This window comes from Eulemur rufifrons, chromosome 9 (assembly GCF_041146395.1).
Source record: "Eulemur rufifrons isolate Redbay chromosome 9, OSU_ERuf_1, whole genome shotgun sequence".
NCBI lineage: Eukaryota > Metazoa > Chordata > Mammalia > Primates > Lemuridae > Eulemur > Eulemur rufifrons.
Window position 1 is genome coordinate 46174654 of NC_090991.1, and position 13987 is coordinate 46188640.

A 13987-nucleotide genomic window follows, 5' to 3' on the forward strand; every position below is an offset into this window, starting at 1 on the left:
AATTGAGGCCTGGAGACGTTTAGAGACTTGACCAGATCACTCAGTGTATAGAGAAAGGACTGAAATTCACATCTTTTCCTTAATGTTAATAACAGGAAAACCAGAAAACTTTACTAACTTCTTCTGAAAAGAAGCGCCTCAGCTTCCCAGAGTGCTAATATTATAGGCATGAGCCACCATGCCTGGCCTGCTCTACTGTTAATGGAAAAACTAACTTCCAGATCTTGCTATTAAAAGTAGCACTGAGATCAGGCACAGTGGCTCACACCTATAACCGTAGCACTCTGGGAGGCCGGGGGAGGGGTGGGGGGGGATTGCTTGAACTTAAGAGTTCGAGACCAGCCTGACCAAGAGCAAGACCCCGTCTTTACTAAAAACAGAAAAATTAGCCAGGCGTTGTGGTGCCCCTGTAGTATGAGCTACTCCAGAGGCTGAGATAGGAGGATTGCTTGAGTCCAGGAGTTTGAGGTTTCAGTGAGCTATTATGACGCCATTGCACTCTCACTGGGGCAACAGAGCAAGTCTTTGACTCAAAAAAAAAAAAAAGTAGCACTGGGTAAATATCTTTTTGTAGGTATTATTTTGTTTATGTTGAATCAGTTTTCTTAGAATTGGCCAAAGGTCATTAAAAGTTTTATGGTGCATGCTACGCATAGCTTTCCAGAATGTTTGTGTGAATTTGCAAGGTCACTAAAATGAGAATACTAATATCTCTATGCCCTCACAAACAATGTGGGTCTGGGTATAAGCATTTACTTTTATAGGAGGCAAAGGCTTTATTGCTTTAGATAATTTTAATGTGTTCATTTTAAGGTTAGTTTAGCTTTCACTTATCTGACCATCAGTTAAGACAAATAATACTAATTGAAATAATTTTTTGTGTAGTTGAACTTGTATTGTTGATTTGGATGTGGGATTTATATTCTCTTTTAAATATAGTCCCCTTGCTCTGGTGTTCCTAAAATGGCAAATATTAGCCACCACAGCGTGGAGCCTCTCAGAGTTTTCACCTTAGTTAATTATAGAAACATCTGCAAAACACTCTTATGCAATCTTGGCTTAGTTTATCTTTGTCTAGATTCACTATTAAAAAAGTAAACTTCGGCCGGGCGCGGTGGCTCACGCCTGTAATCCTAGCACTCTGGGAGGCCGAGGTGGGCAGATCGTTTGAGCTCAGGAGTTCGAGACCAGCCTGAGCAAGAGCGAGACCCCATCTCTACTAAAAATAGAAAGAAATGATATGGACAGCTAAAAATATATATAAAAAAATATTAGCCGGGCATGGTGGTGCATGCCTGTAGTCCCAGCTACTCGGGAGGCTGAGACAGGAGGATCGCTTGAGCTCAGGAGTTTGAGGTTGCTGTGAGCTAGGCTGATGCCACGGCACTCACTCTAGCCTGGGCAACAGAGTGAGACTCTGTCGCAAAAAAAAAAAAAAAAAAAAAAAAGTAAACTTAATGTTTCAACTGTAGGTGGTAGGAAAGAGTCAGTTGAAGGCAGTGAGTATCTTAAAAAATGTTTAATCCCTGGTTTAGTAATTCTTAGCACATAAATACACCACTGGGCATGGTGGCGTGCACCTGTAATCCTAGCTACTTGGGAGACTGAGGCAGGAGAATTGCTTGAGCCCAGGAGCTGGAGGTTGCTGTGAGCTAGGCTGATGCTACGGCACTCTAGGCTAGGTGATCAGGCGAGACTCCATCTCAAAAAAAAAAAAAAAAAGACTTCACCCTTAAGTATACATCTCTTTACTATTGCCTGTGACGAAATGGGAGATAAACGCTATAACTACTCCTGCAGTGTGATGATTGTCTCCAGGGAAAGCACTTGGGTGGCTGGTGCCTTATGAGCTGAAATTGCCACACTTTTCATGGAACACCATGAACTACTAACTTATTCAGACTAGAGTATTTGAAAGAGTTTTTTTTAGAAGATGAATGAACTTAGTCACTTCAAGGAAAATAACTGAAAGTTTTTGTTGCCAGTGATAAAATTTGAGCTTTCAAGTGAAAATTAGAATTTAGGAAAATTTATATTTGCCTGCCCCTGTGAGTTTGACAGCTTCCCAATGCTAAAGATTTGTGATAAGATTGAGGTGTTATTGATGAATATGATTTTTAAATACTGTATAATGAAACATGCCAATATTTGGAAAATCTGCATAACTAAATGACCAGTGTCTGATGTTACAGAATCATGGGCGAGTAAAAGATCCATTCAAAGTACAGGATAGACCCACGAATTTTAACATAACGATACAAAAAGTTCATTAAGTAGGGTTTCTAATTTCACCGGGAACTAACCTTTAAGAAACTACCACTTGTTGAATTTTGGTGTAGTAATGAAGAATATTTACAATTATCTGAAAAGATTATTAAAATATTCTTCCTTTTTTCAACTACAGTTGATCATTGAACAACACAGGGGTTAGGGGTACCAACCTCCCACAAAGTCGAAACTCCATGCATAACTTTTGACTCCCCAGAAACTTAGCTATGAATAGCCTGCTGCTGTTGACCAAAAGCCTTACCGATAACAGCTGATTAACACATATTCTGCATGCTATGTGTGTTGTAGGCTGTATTCTTTAAGCTAGAGAGAAAATTATTAAAATCATAAGGAAGAGAAAATATTTATTATTCATTAAGTGGAAGTGGATCATCATAAAGGTGTTCATCCTCATCATTTTCACACTGAATAGGCTGAGGAGGATGAGGAAGAAGAGGGGTTGGTCTTGCTGTCTCAGAAGTGGCAGAGTGTGAAAGGTGGAGGAGGTAGAAGGGGAGGCAGGCACACTCGGTATAACCTTTATTGAAAAAAATCCGTGTAAAAGTGGACCCACGCCATTCAAACCCATGTTGTTCAAGGGTCAACTGTACATTTTTATGTATGGCCAGAGTTTCTTCATATACTTCAACCAAAATAACCTATTGTAGCAGTTCAAATGCAGAGGCAGATTGAGAGACTTGCTGTCTTCTCTGTTAAGCCATACAGAAATATGCTAACATGGAATGGGCTTATTATTGATATTTTAAAATGATTTAATAAAATGTTTGGTAAAGATTCTCAGCTTTACTTTATAAGATGGTGCATATCAGTAGCTATAACCCAAATAAAAGTTTTTTGGGGTCCTCAAGAACCTTAAGGTATGTAAAGGGGTCTTGAGACCAAAAAGTTTGAAAACTGCTGGTTTCAAGCCTTGTAACTCAAAGTGTGGTTCCAGGTTCCCCCTGAATTGCAGAAACTGGGGCCGTACTCCACACCTGCTAAGCCAGAACCTGCAGGCTAACGAGATCTAAAGGTGATTCTGCTGTACACTAAAGAAGCTCTGTCTTCAGGAACCTGCGGAAGCAGCTTCCGTTGGGGGCAGTGCGGCAGTGGCAAAATCCAGCCGGAAAGTGAGAACGCAGGGACGAGGACTGGAGTCTCAAACACAGATCCCCTCTTTCCCAAAGTGGTTGCCTCCTTTCTGTGTCCTTTTGTCAAGTGTTTTCATTTTAGGAAAGTATTCTAATACAATTTAGGTGTTTGAAATTGCTTGGAGGTCTAGCAGAAAACTGGGCTCAGAAAGAGCAGGCCACTCTGCATGGGAAGACCTGTTGGAGACGTGGAGCCTGCGGCACCATCCAAAATCTTCTGAGCAAGGTGTGTCTGTCCAGGCACACACCTGTTACTGGGAGATTTTGTATGGTATTCTCACCTTATTTCTAGTTTGGTCTTTTCACTAATGATAACTGCTGTTGCTATAAACTTAAGATGCAAAACATAGATAAAAAGAATCTCACTTAAATTTTAGTTGTAGATTTATGTTTATCCCAAAAACAGTTTTCAACTTCTAAGTACATCTTCTCTGTGGATACGTAGTTATATCAGAAAGCGTGCATGTAATCTGGTCCACAAATAAATGATCACTTGGGTTATCACTTATGTAAAGCATTTGTGAAATCAAGCAGCCTTTTGCAGATTTGGCGTTTTGTGACAGAGCAGACGTTTCATACGTTTTTAGGAAGGTTAGCTGTTCAGTCTGAAGTTTATGACTAAACAAAATATGTTTGGATTAAGTGTACAACCAGATAGTATAATATAAACTGTTGTAACAAGATCTTCCGTTTCTAAGCCCCAATAATTATTTATTTTCTTCTTGTTTTAGGGTGAATCTGTAAAATATTTCCTGGATAACTTGGATAAACTTGGAGAACCAGTAAGTTTTTAAACTGAATATTTGTTTATTGCTATTTTGAAAGTAGTAGTAAGGATATCAGTGTTTTAATATGAGGGCATCTTGTTAGGAAAATTTTAGAAAAATTATATATTAAGCTATTTGCTTCTTTCTTTTTCTGGGGGCAGTATTCTGACTTGATGTGCTTTATTTAGAGTGATGGCTAGCAAAGGATATTGAATGATTTTTATTTTTTCAAAATGAAAAAAATTCTTATTTTTCAGCTGCAACACTCCTTTTTTCTCTCCCTACCATTTCCTTGAGAAATGCCCTAGCCACTGGAAATAAAGCTGTTTAGAGAAAGAAGTTTATGTTTGGAAATGAGATTGCACATTATCTATTATACTTCATTGTCTTTTGAGGGGTTTTGTAAGCAGAAATAGAACACAATGGGTTGATTGATTTCCAGACCTTTCAGCAAGTGACATTTTCCAGTTCATGTCCCTTTTGTGTTAAGTTACAGAGTAGGAGGGCTAGATTCTGAAAGCCTGCCGAAGAGACTCCAGGATGTGGGAGAAGGAGTCATCCTTGGAAAGAGAGTTGATTATTTTCCTGTGGTGTATTCCTCGGAGCCAGCAGCTCAGCTGCAGCCAGGCGGGCTCTGGCTTCCGGGCCTGCTGCAGGCAGAGCAGCCCCGCTTGTCTGTTCTCCGTATTGGACTTACGCACAAGAGCTTGTTGGAAGAAAGGTTTCTGCTGCTTAGAAAATTTTTGAAAGCCGTTGCCCTAGGGTCATTTGTTACTTACTAAATTTAGTATCTCCTCATTTGCCTCCTCGTAAAGCAAATTTCTGTTATAAATTTTAGCAGACAAGTGGGGCTACTCTGCCTGCAGCAGACCCCGGAAGCCAGAGCCAGCGGTAGCACCAGCTGAGAGCTGCTGGCTCTGAAGAATACATATTAAAATCATGGTCTTACGACTCTTCAAGGTTTTTAACTTTAAAAATATAGCTGAAGGAAAGCACAAAATGAACCTGTTGCAAGTAGAAAAGTAGCAACTGATGTATCTGGGACATGTAAAAAAGTACTCCTTTTTTTTTGTCCTAGGAGATTAATTTTTGCATTTTTCCTGGTCTTTTTCTAAATCGCGTTTTTCTGCCTTTAAGCCAATATGTTTTTTTCCTGCCGGTTTCCTAGGCACAAGTGTTTCCTGTAAGTTGAGATCTCCATAGTTTGTTTTTCACTCATTGAGTCCACATCGGGGAAGCTTTGTAGTAAGATCTATTTTATTAACACTTTTCCATCTGGTCAGATTGTAAGCCTTAAAAAAAAGTTGAGTATAGGCCAAATGGAGAGAAGCCTTAGTAGGTAAACTAATTTTGTAAGAGTTATTTCTTGTTTTCCAATTCAGACAGTGCTGACTTGACCTGCCCTTCTCAATTTACCTTTCAGATAGGCCTTCCCTGCGCACACCATTCAAAGTAGGTCCCTGCCTCTTGTTCTCAGTATCAGCTCCTGCTTTCTTCCTTCATTGCACATGATACAGTTGATAATTACTTTGGTTTTACCCATCTATTTCCATAAGTGCAAAGACCTCATCTCCTGATTGTGAGGAGTTGAGATTCCTGGTGCCTGGTGACAATGCATGGTACAAAGTAGGCACTCAACAAACAGCCTTTGAATGAATGACTCCAGGCCAACTCCAGTCAATTAGTAGTAGTTGCTTGGAATCTTCTGTTGAGAACAGTTCTAAGGCCACATCTGGAATAAAAAGAAAAGAGTTCTGTGATCAGAATGTGGTTTCAAAGGGAAGGAGAATAAACCTGATGCTCTCTATTTAGGGGAAGATAAAGAAAAAAAAAAAATAGAACAAACCTGAGTGTACTGTATTTTTGTCATTCATTTTGTATATCTGGGACAAGTCACAGGATTGTGTTTGCTGTTCCATTTCTTAATGAAGTGCCAAGGCCACGGACACCCTGCCAAGTGCCAAGCCCTATGATCCTGTGGAGCTGGACTAGCACAGGTGTCCAGGATGTGGACTCCGTAGCCAGACTGCCTGAGCTCCCGTCCCAGCTCCATCACAGACTGGCTCTTTGTGACCTCAGGCATCTCTAAACTGTAGTTTCTTCGTCCCTAACATGGGCATAGTAAGAGAACTGATCTCGTAGGGTTATGGGACAGTTAACAGGAAATAAACCCTGAAGGTATAGTGCTGTAGCCAATGCTCAGTGTTAGCTGCTCTTTGATCCTGCATTTAAGGAGCCCAGTCTGGTCAGGGAGACAGAACTAACATACACGAAACAAGTGGAGAACAATTGATTGATGCGCATCACAAAGATAATATTAGTTCATGGGCTGGAGAGAGATGTCTTGGCCAGAAAGGTTGGAGCTAGCCCATAAGAGTAAGTGAACCTGAACGGCCTGAAGGATGGGTTGGATGTGGATACGGAGAGAGATGTGTCCCACCAAGATGGGAGACAGCTGGATGTGTTTAGTTTTAGAAGGCACATCTGCCTGATGAAGGGTATGTGAAATTTGTTGGCTTTAACCTATAAAAACAGATTTCTAGAAGGCGGTAGCTTGAGTTTTTATCCACTGTTCGTGCAGTTGCACTGTTGTGCAAATGAGTGAACATGTAATGGTGGTGAGATGTGAAACTTTGTGCAGGTCTTGATGCTAGGCACTGTGGTGAACTTGAACTAGTGCAGAACAGAGTCTGATTCCAGAAAACAAGATGTAAGGAGGGCCCTGAAAGCCAGTCAGCAGAGTTTGGGTCTGGTGCAGTGAGGAACACCACCTTAAATCCTGGAGTCCTGACGCAGGACGGTTAGTTTAGTCTGAGAGAGGCACAGAGTGGCTTAGAGATGGATCCAAGAAATGTGACACATTCAAGGCAAAGAAACTTGTGAAGAGATGGCAGCCACGCCTGAAATGATAAAAAGTGGGGGCAGTGGGAATAGGAGAAAAGGAAACATGTAAGAAAGATTCGAAGAAGGAACAGTGGGATTTAATACAAAATAGGAGATGATAAAGAAGCGTCCAAGGTGATTGAAGTCTTAAAAGAGGCTGGAGGGTGGGTGGGAAGGGAGTAGAAAGGAGCGCACCAGTGGGACTTGGAGAAGTTGGTAAGGAAGAAGATAAGTTTTCTTACCGAGTGTGTCTGTCTGATTGCAAGTAGATTCTCAACTGTGAATGACTGGTGAGCATTTAAAAACAAGAGATTCGGATGAAAGTGTATCTAGCTATTCCAGCCTCCTTTGACTGCCCTCCCTTCAGCGGTGGCAGTGGTGGCAACAGTAGTAGCAACAGCTGACACAAATATGCCAAACACAGTTGTTACTGACTTCACTCCATCACTTCTCATTTAGTCCTCTTAGCAACCCTATAAATGTTATCTCTACAGATGAGGAAATTGAGACACAGAGAGGTTAAATGACTTGCCCAGTCACACAGCGAGTATGTGCATGTCCTGATCAACATAGTCTGCCAGACTATTTAGCACTTGATTACATTGGCCTGGGCTTCATATGAATTAGCCTTTAGCGTTCTATCTAGAGTGTTAACTCTTAATAAAGACAAAATAGGGAACTTTTTATTTTTATGAAATTAAAAATTTTTTAATGCTCAGGGGTGCACATTTTGGAAGTAGCTGGCACAGACATAGGCTGTAAATTGGTACTACCTTCTGGAAAGCAAATGGGCATTATGTGTCCAGGGTTATTAAAATATTTGTCACCTTTTTGAGAGTCATGTTTAATGTTAAAAAAAAGTTTATAACCTTTCACCTCATAATGTGATTCCTGATTATTTTAGTCTCAAGAAATAATCCAAAATAAAAAAAATTATGTGCATGAGAATTTTAATTGAAGTGTTTCTGTTGATTACAGCAAAAAATTGGAAACAACCTACATGACTTTTAAGGGGGATGTTAATGTAAATTATAGCACATTAATGCATTTGATATATATTTTATAGATTTTTAAAATGAGATGTGACAGTGTCAGCATATGGAATAGTTTATGATAAAATATTAAGTAGAAATGTGGAGGCAGGCTGAAAATTGTATGCATATGTTGATTATAAGTAAGGTAGATATGTATGTGAACAAAAGCTAGAAGAAAACATGAGAAAGCTAACACTTTCATTACAGTGCTAGAGTTATTTAATGAATGGCTGTGGATTGCCAGTAACTAAGGACGGCCTACTTTTTTTAAATTCTTAATTCCGTTGCACTATTTTAAGGAGATGAGTGAGTATCCATGTTGTATTGAAATTTCAAAATCATATTATATTACTCAGGCATAAAATGCAGTATCATGAATAACAGTCTACATTGTTTTAAATTCTGCCTTGATTTTTAAAATATTTTTACTTTGACAATGAACATTAAAAGCTCCACATATTGCCAAAAATCTGTGTCAGAGTTCTGGAAAAATACTAGACTGAGAAGGAAGAACCAGTTACATTGCATACGGAAGTATACCACCAGGTAGCTGGTGACTCATATGACCGGAGCTTCCATTTGTTCAGAGTCTTAGAGTTCACTGATCAAGAGTTCAGAGAAGAGCACACTTGACCTTTGCCACAACCCTCCCTCTGAGGTAGGTAGGCCAAGTGTGATCGTCTCCATTTCACAGGCAGAGGTGCTAACACTCAGAGTAGATAACTAGTTGTGAGTTCTTAGGTTGGTAAATGAGAAAGCTGGAGCATAGCTGCTTAGACTGTGTCCTGGGAACAAACAAGAGGTCCACAGTGATTAATTGATGAGTTAGAATAGAGAAAGTGTTTTTCACACATGTAGTATAGCAGCAAGGATAGCATAGAGTGACCTAGTATAGAAACTCTAAGTCATGAAGGTGGGGTGCACAGTAAAGGAATGCTTAGAATGGGTGAGAGAGGAGTGGGCAGAACCTGGAACTGGGAAGGTGGATACACAGCAGTGGAGGTGGACGAGGACAGTCGGTAGATAAGTCTTGAATTTGAATAGCACTGCCACAGTGAAAACAGCGTGTGCTAGGCGTTCGCAGTGGATTTTGAACCAGTCTTTGTAAACTAACATTTTAATGTATTTTGGCATTTTATAATAATGATAGTAATAGTATCGATGCTTTGATGTATCAGAAACTGTCATTAAAAAGATCATTTTGTTTTGTGTATCCATTCACTAGGGCAGTTAGTAGTCCATTAAAAATTCTAATAATTACTTCTAGATTACTAAGTATAAAACAATTTTTTTCTTTTCCAGGATTATATTCCATCACAACAAGATATCCTGCTTGCCAGAAGACCCACCAAAGGCATTCATGAGTACGACTTTGAAATTAAAAATGTTCCTTTCAAAATGGTTGATGTAGGTGGTCAGAGGTCAGAAAGGAAACGTTGGTTTGAATGCTTCGACAGTGTGACATCCATACTTTTCCTTGTTTCCTCAAGTGAATTTGACCAGGTGCTCATGGAAGATCGACTGACCAATCGCCTTACAGAATCTCTGAACATTTTTGAAACAATCGTCAATAACCGGGTTTTCAGCAATGTCTCCATAATTCTGTTCTTAAACAAGACAGACTTGCTTGAGGAGAAAGTGCAAATTGTGAGCATCAAAGACTATTTCCTAGAATTTGAAGGGGATCCCCACTGCTTAAGAGACGTCCAAAAATTCCTGGTGGAGTGTTTCCGGAACAAACGCCGGGACCAGCAGCAGAAGCCCCTATACCACCACTTCACCACTGCTATCAACACAGAAAACATCCGCCTTGTTTTTCGTGATGTGAAGGATACTATTCTTCATGACAACCTCAAGCAGCTTATGCTACAGTGATGTACAAAAGACTTGCTATTTTAATATCTTTTTGTTTTTGATTGTTTTCTGTTTGTTTTGTTTTTTAAAATAGCAGTTTACAACAGGAATTAGAAAAATCTTGATTCTGTGTTTAACTTCTTGAAAATCTTAGTCTTTATTCTGCGGCCTTTGGTTTGTGGCTGAAAGCTGTTGAATAACACATCGCCAAGATTTGCTGAAATTCAGGCTTTGATCTGTTTCACTATGGCTTCCGTTCAAGTTGAGTTGTAACTTCCTGGCCAACCTCAGACTAGATGTATTTCAGGCTTTAAAGCCAGCCTTCCACTTTGCAAACTGAATTCTCCTATAGTGCCAAGTATAGAAGGTGTCCTTGAATACTTATGAGGTAGGGAATATTCGGTTCTAAAACAAGTAAGATGTCTTTTGTCTGCCTTACACATAGCAGCGACACTTGTTGCCTAGCCTTATGGTGACGTCCTGTTCTGAAAGGGCTGTTAGAAAAAAGTTTGATCTAAGGAATGGCATTCTGTAGATTTACACAGGTTTAGCCTTCGTTTTTTTAATTGCTTGTACACACAACAGTTGTTTTGTTTTTAAGTTCCTATGGTTTTTGAAGGTGTAATGCTCTTAGTGTTTTAAAGTTTCCGTAAGGATTTCTGATCTGATGCTGATGACAAGAGTTCACAAGTGGTACAGGGGAGCAAAAGGCAAACATGCCATATACAGTTCTTTGATCAAAGGCAATGAGTGGAATATAATTTGCCTTTTTCATTTCTTTGTCATGTGATGTGCCATATGTGAAACATTCTGGCCATAGCAGCAACTAAAAACTGCAAGCAACTGGGTAACAAAACTTCCTAAATAAACTTACATGTTCCAGAATGTCATGTGTTTTGCTTTTAAGTCCTGTCTCTGTTGGTTTTGGTCTTTCCTGTAGAAAAGCCGTGTTGCATCGTCACAAACGTCTCTCTTGCTCTCCTGTCCATTCCCATCAACTCCAAACTGTGGCATTGATGGGATTTTGTTTGTTTGTTTGTTTGTAGCTTACCAAGGGCTATATTTTCCTGCCAAACTATTCAAGAAGGCATTATTTGAGATTCCTGTTCATTCTTGGTGTCTCTAAATGATAACAGTATGTACACATTTGTATAATTATTGTTCATGAAAGGCCAGCTTTTTTGAGGTATATTTTAAATGTTTTAAGGATGCTTCTAAGGATAAATAGTAATTTTTTTAGTTCACACCTAAGGATTTGACCTCCCCACACTGCTTATCAAATTAAAACATACCCATGAAGTAGCTTTGTGATTACAAACACATTCATAGTGAACTCATCAGAATGGCTGGTTTGCAGTACTAAAAATACTGCCTTGTAGGTTAAATGTAGTGTTAAAATTGGATCAGAGAAACAGATACATGAGGCTGGTGTCAGTTTGAAAAGTGATAGCTTTCCTGCTTTTCCTGAAAATTTTGATTAAGACTGTGATATCTGTCACTTTACTGTATAGCTGTGTTCTCAGGTATTTTATCAGTCCTTAAAAGATTGGTTAACATTATGGATCACCCAGCCTTTACCAGTCAGTGGTTCTTGTTCTGTCTGGCTGTCTGGTGGGAGAGCAGGGCTTTTCAGTGAGCTAACCAGGGATTGTTCTTGACATACCTGACTTTTCTTGCATTTGAAGTTCCACTATCATCATATCCATGTAACTTCCAGTGTTTTTTCATGCCTTGGTAATACATGAGCTGCAGATATGTAGCTTGACATCATAATGCAGGTGTACATAGTATAATCTGTGCATGTTTGAATAGTTCCACATCTAGTGCTTCTTGCCAAAAAGAATACATTGTTTATATAAATTTACAAGGTTAGCATAATTTCAGTGCTAATGAATATCTGAATATGTACACAGTCACATTTGGACTGTTCTGTGGAGAGTCTATGTGTAAATTGAGCAAATAGTTTTATTGAATGGCCAAACATTTAACTCCAGTGAAGACTAAATTTAGATCCCTTCAGAAAGAGGACACTTAGTCTTATTGAAGTTATATTTAAGGTTTCTGAACCATAAATATTGCCTGACAAAGCACAAATCGCTAAGTTTCTCCATTTTGACCACCATCAAGAACTGTTAAAACACCAACCAAATAGATACGGTATTATTTTGGGCCTTTGCAGTTTTATTCCCTGATGTGTGTGATGTCTCAGAGTCAACATTGTTTTAAAATAAAATCTAGGATATATTTTGAGGCAGTAACACTTACATTTAACTTAAGCTTGTTCAGACATTCAATGGAACTATCAGGTTCAATCTGAAGGCTTTAGCCCACATTCTTTTATATACTGTGTTTCAAGACCATTTGAAGGAGTCGTACCTGTATCATGAAAACTGGATCCTTTTGAAATACCACTGTATGAAGAGGGAGATGAAATTCAGTGATCTGTATTAAAAAGGTGCTCATAATTTTCGCTATGTCAGCTTCCCTCTAGTCTCTCAAAAAGTAATTTAGATTTAAAGCTCTTTGGTGTGTTTTGATCCTCTAAATCATTATGGTTATGATTTGGAATAAAACGTGCCTATTTCTACATTACATTCTGTTCTTAAACCTGAATGCCTTCTCATTTAATTCTGAAGAAATATCACACAAGTGTCTTTACTGACCTTGAAGGAATTTCTGGTATACAGAATTGCCTTATAAATCAAGAACAACACACATTTAAACATAAATTTTTACAGGGAAAGGGATTTGTCAAATGTTTTCAGAAGATCTAAATAGTTCAAGGCAGCCTCTGCCATTTAAACATTATTTTTAATAACCTGAATTATTGCTCTCTGCCAAATATTGCATTAAATTGAAATCTTCATTTCAATTTTATTATCTGGAAAGGGCACGTGATAGCTAGAGTGCAGCTGCAACCAAAGAAGGCAGTATGGAATGAAAAAGATCATTCATTTTTGTCTTGTTTTCTTTTAAGTTGCATTGGCATGTACTTTACATAGAGAAGGTCCTCTGGCTAATCTCTCAAATTAGAGCTGTTGAGGGAAATCTCTGTTCAGTTCGTGGCAGTGGTTTGTTTAAAGTAGAAGGATCACCTTAATACCAGAAATGATTAGAAATACTGGTGTAGATTCAACAGAAATCATATGCTCTTACAATTTTTTGTAAGAAGGAATGGGTCAATCTTAACTTTCAATGTATACCCAAATACTTGCATTTATGCTTTTGATAAAATGTATTTTCAGCATCAGTACACATTATCTGGTTATGCCTTATTTATATGAAGAATAAAGTTACCAAATTATGCTGTTATGTCCTGAAACTCAAAATCACTACTTGAGAAACCCTCAAATTGGTGCTTTCATTATATAATGACACATTTAGACAAAACCCCAAACCAAGTCATTTAAAACAAGATTCTCTCCGTTGCAATTTGTAGCAATGTTATTTCTGTGTATGTAATGAGAAGGCTAACTATCAGTGTTAACTCTTAATTTCTTGCTTGAATCCATGAAATCGTGTGTAAAGCTCAAACATTTGTAACAAACTCCCTAATAAATCTAGAGAAAGTCACTCTGTTACCTTTTCATTTCTTTTAGTTTTATTTAAGGAATCAAGAACAATTTTGCTCATGTCTTTTTCAGTTGGATATCTGACTTAGTCGTTGGTCGCTTTGTCTCTTTCCCATCATTTCAGCATGTTAACTTCCATTAATCACAGATGATCCATCCTTGTGTTGTGCTGCTCGACTAAAAGCACTCAATTTTTTCTTTTAAATGATAGGATACAGGGTGGCTTTTCAGTCTAGTAAACATGAGGAGGGGAGAGGTTATGAGTGGGTGTATATGTGTCTCCTTGTTCCAAATAAAGCAGATATAGTACATGCCCATTATTTTATGGTACGAGGTTAGGGCTTAATAAATTTGTACTAGAGAAGTATAAATTACTGAAATATAAGTCTAAACCTGAACAGCTTAAACAAGTTGGACTTTATGGCTTTTTCAAGTACCATCAGGTAGGTATTAGCCTT

At 38.6% G+C, this 13987-nt stretch overlaps 1 protein-coding gene across 2 annotated transcripts in view; it reads left to right on the top strand.

The window, feature by feature from the left end:
* The window catches only part of GNA13 (G protein subunit alpha 13), a 37176-nt gene extending 24031 nt beyond the window's left edge, over positions 1 to 13145 (top strand). For both annotated transcript variants that reach the window (XM_069482794.1, XM_069482793.1), the window contains 2 exons: positions 4151 to 4201; positions 9406 to 13145. In XM_069482794.1, coding sequence (XP_069338895.1) covers positions 4151 to 4201; positions 9406 to 9978 — 624 coding nt within the window. In that variant the 3' untranslated portion in view covers positions 9979 to 13145. The remainder of the gene's footprint in view (positions 1 to 4150; positions 4202 to 9405) is intronic.
* Positions 13146 to 13987: the final 842 nt, after the last annotated feature.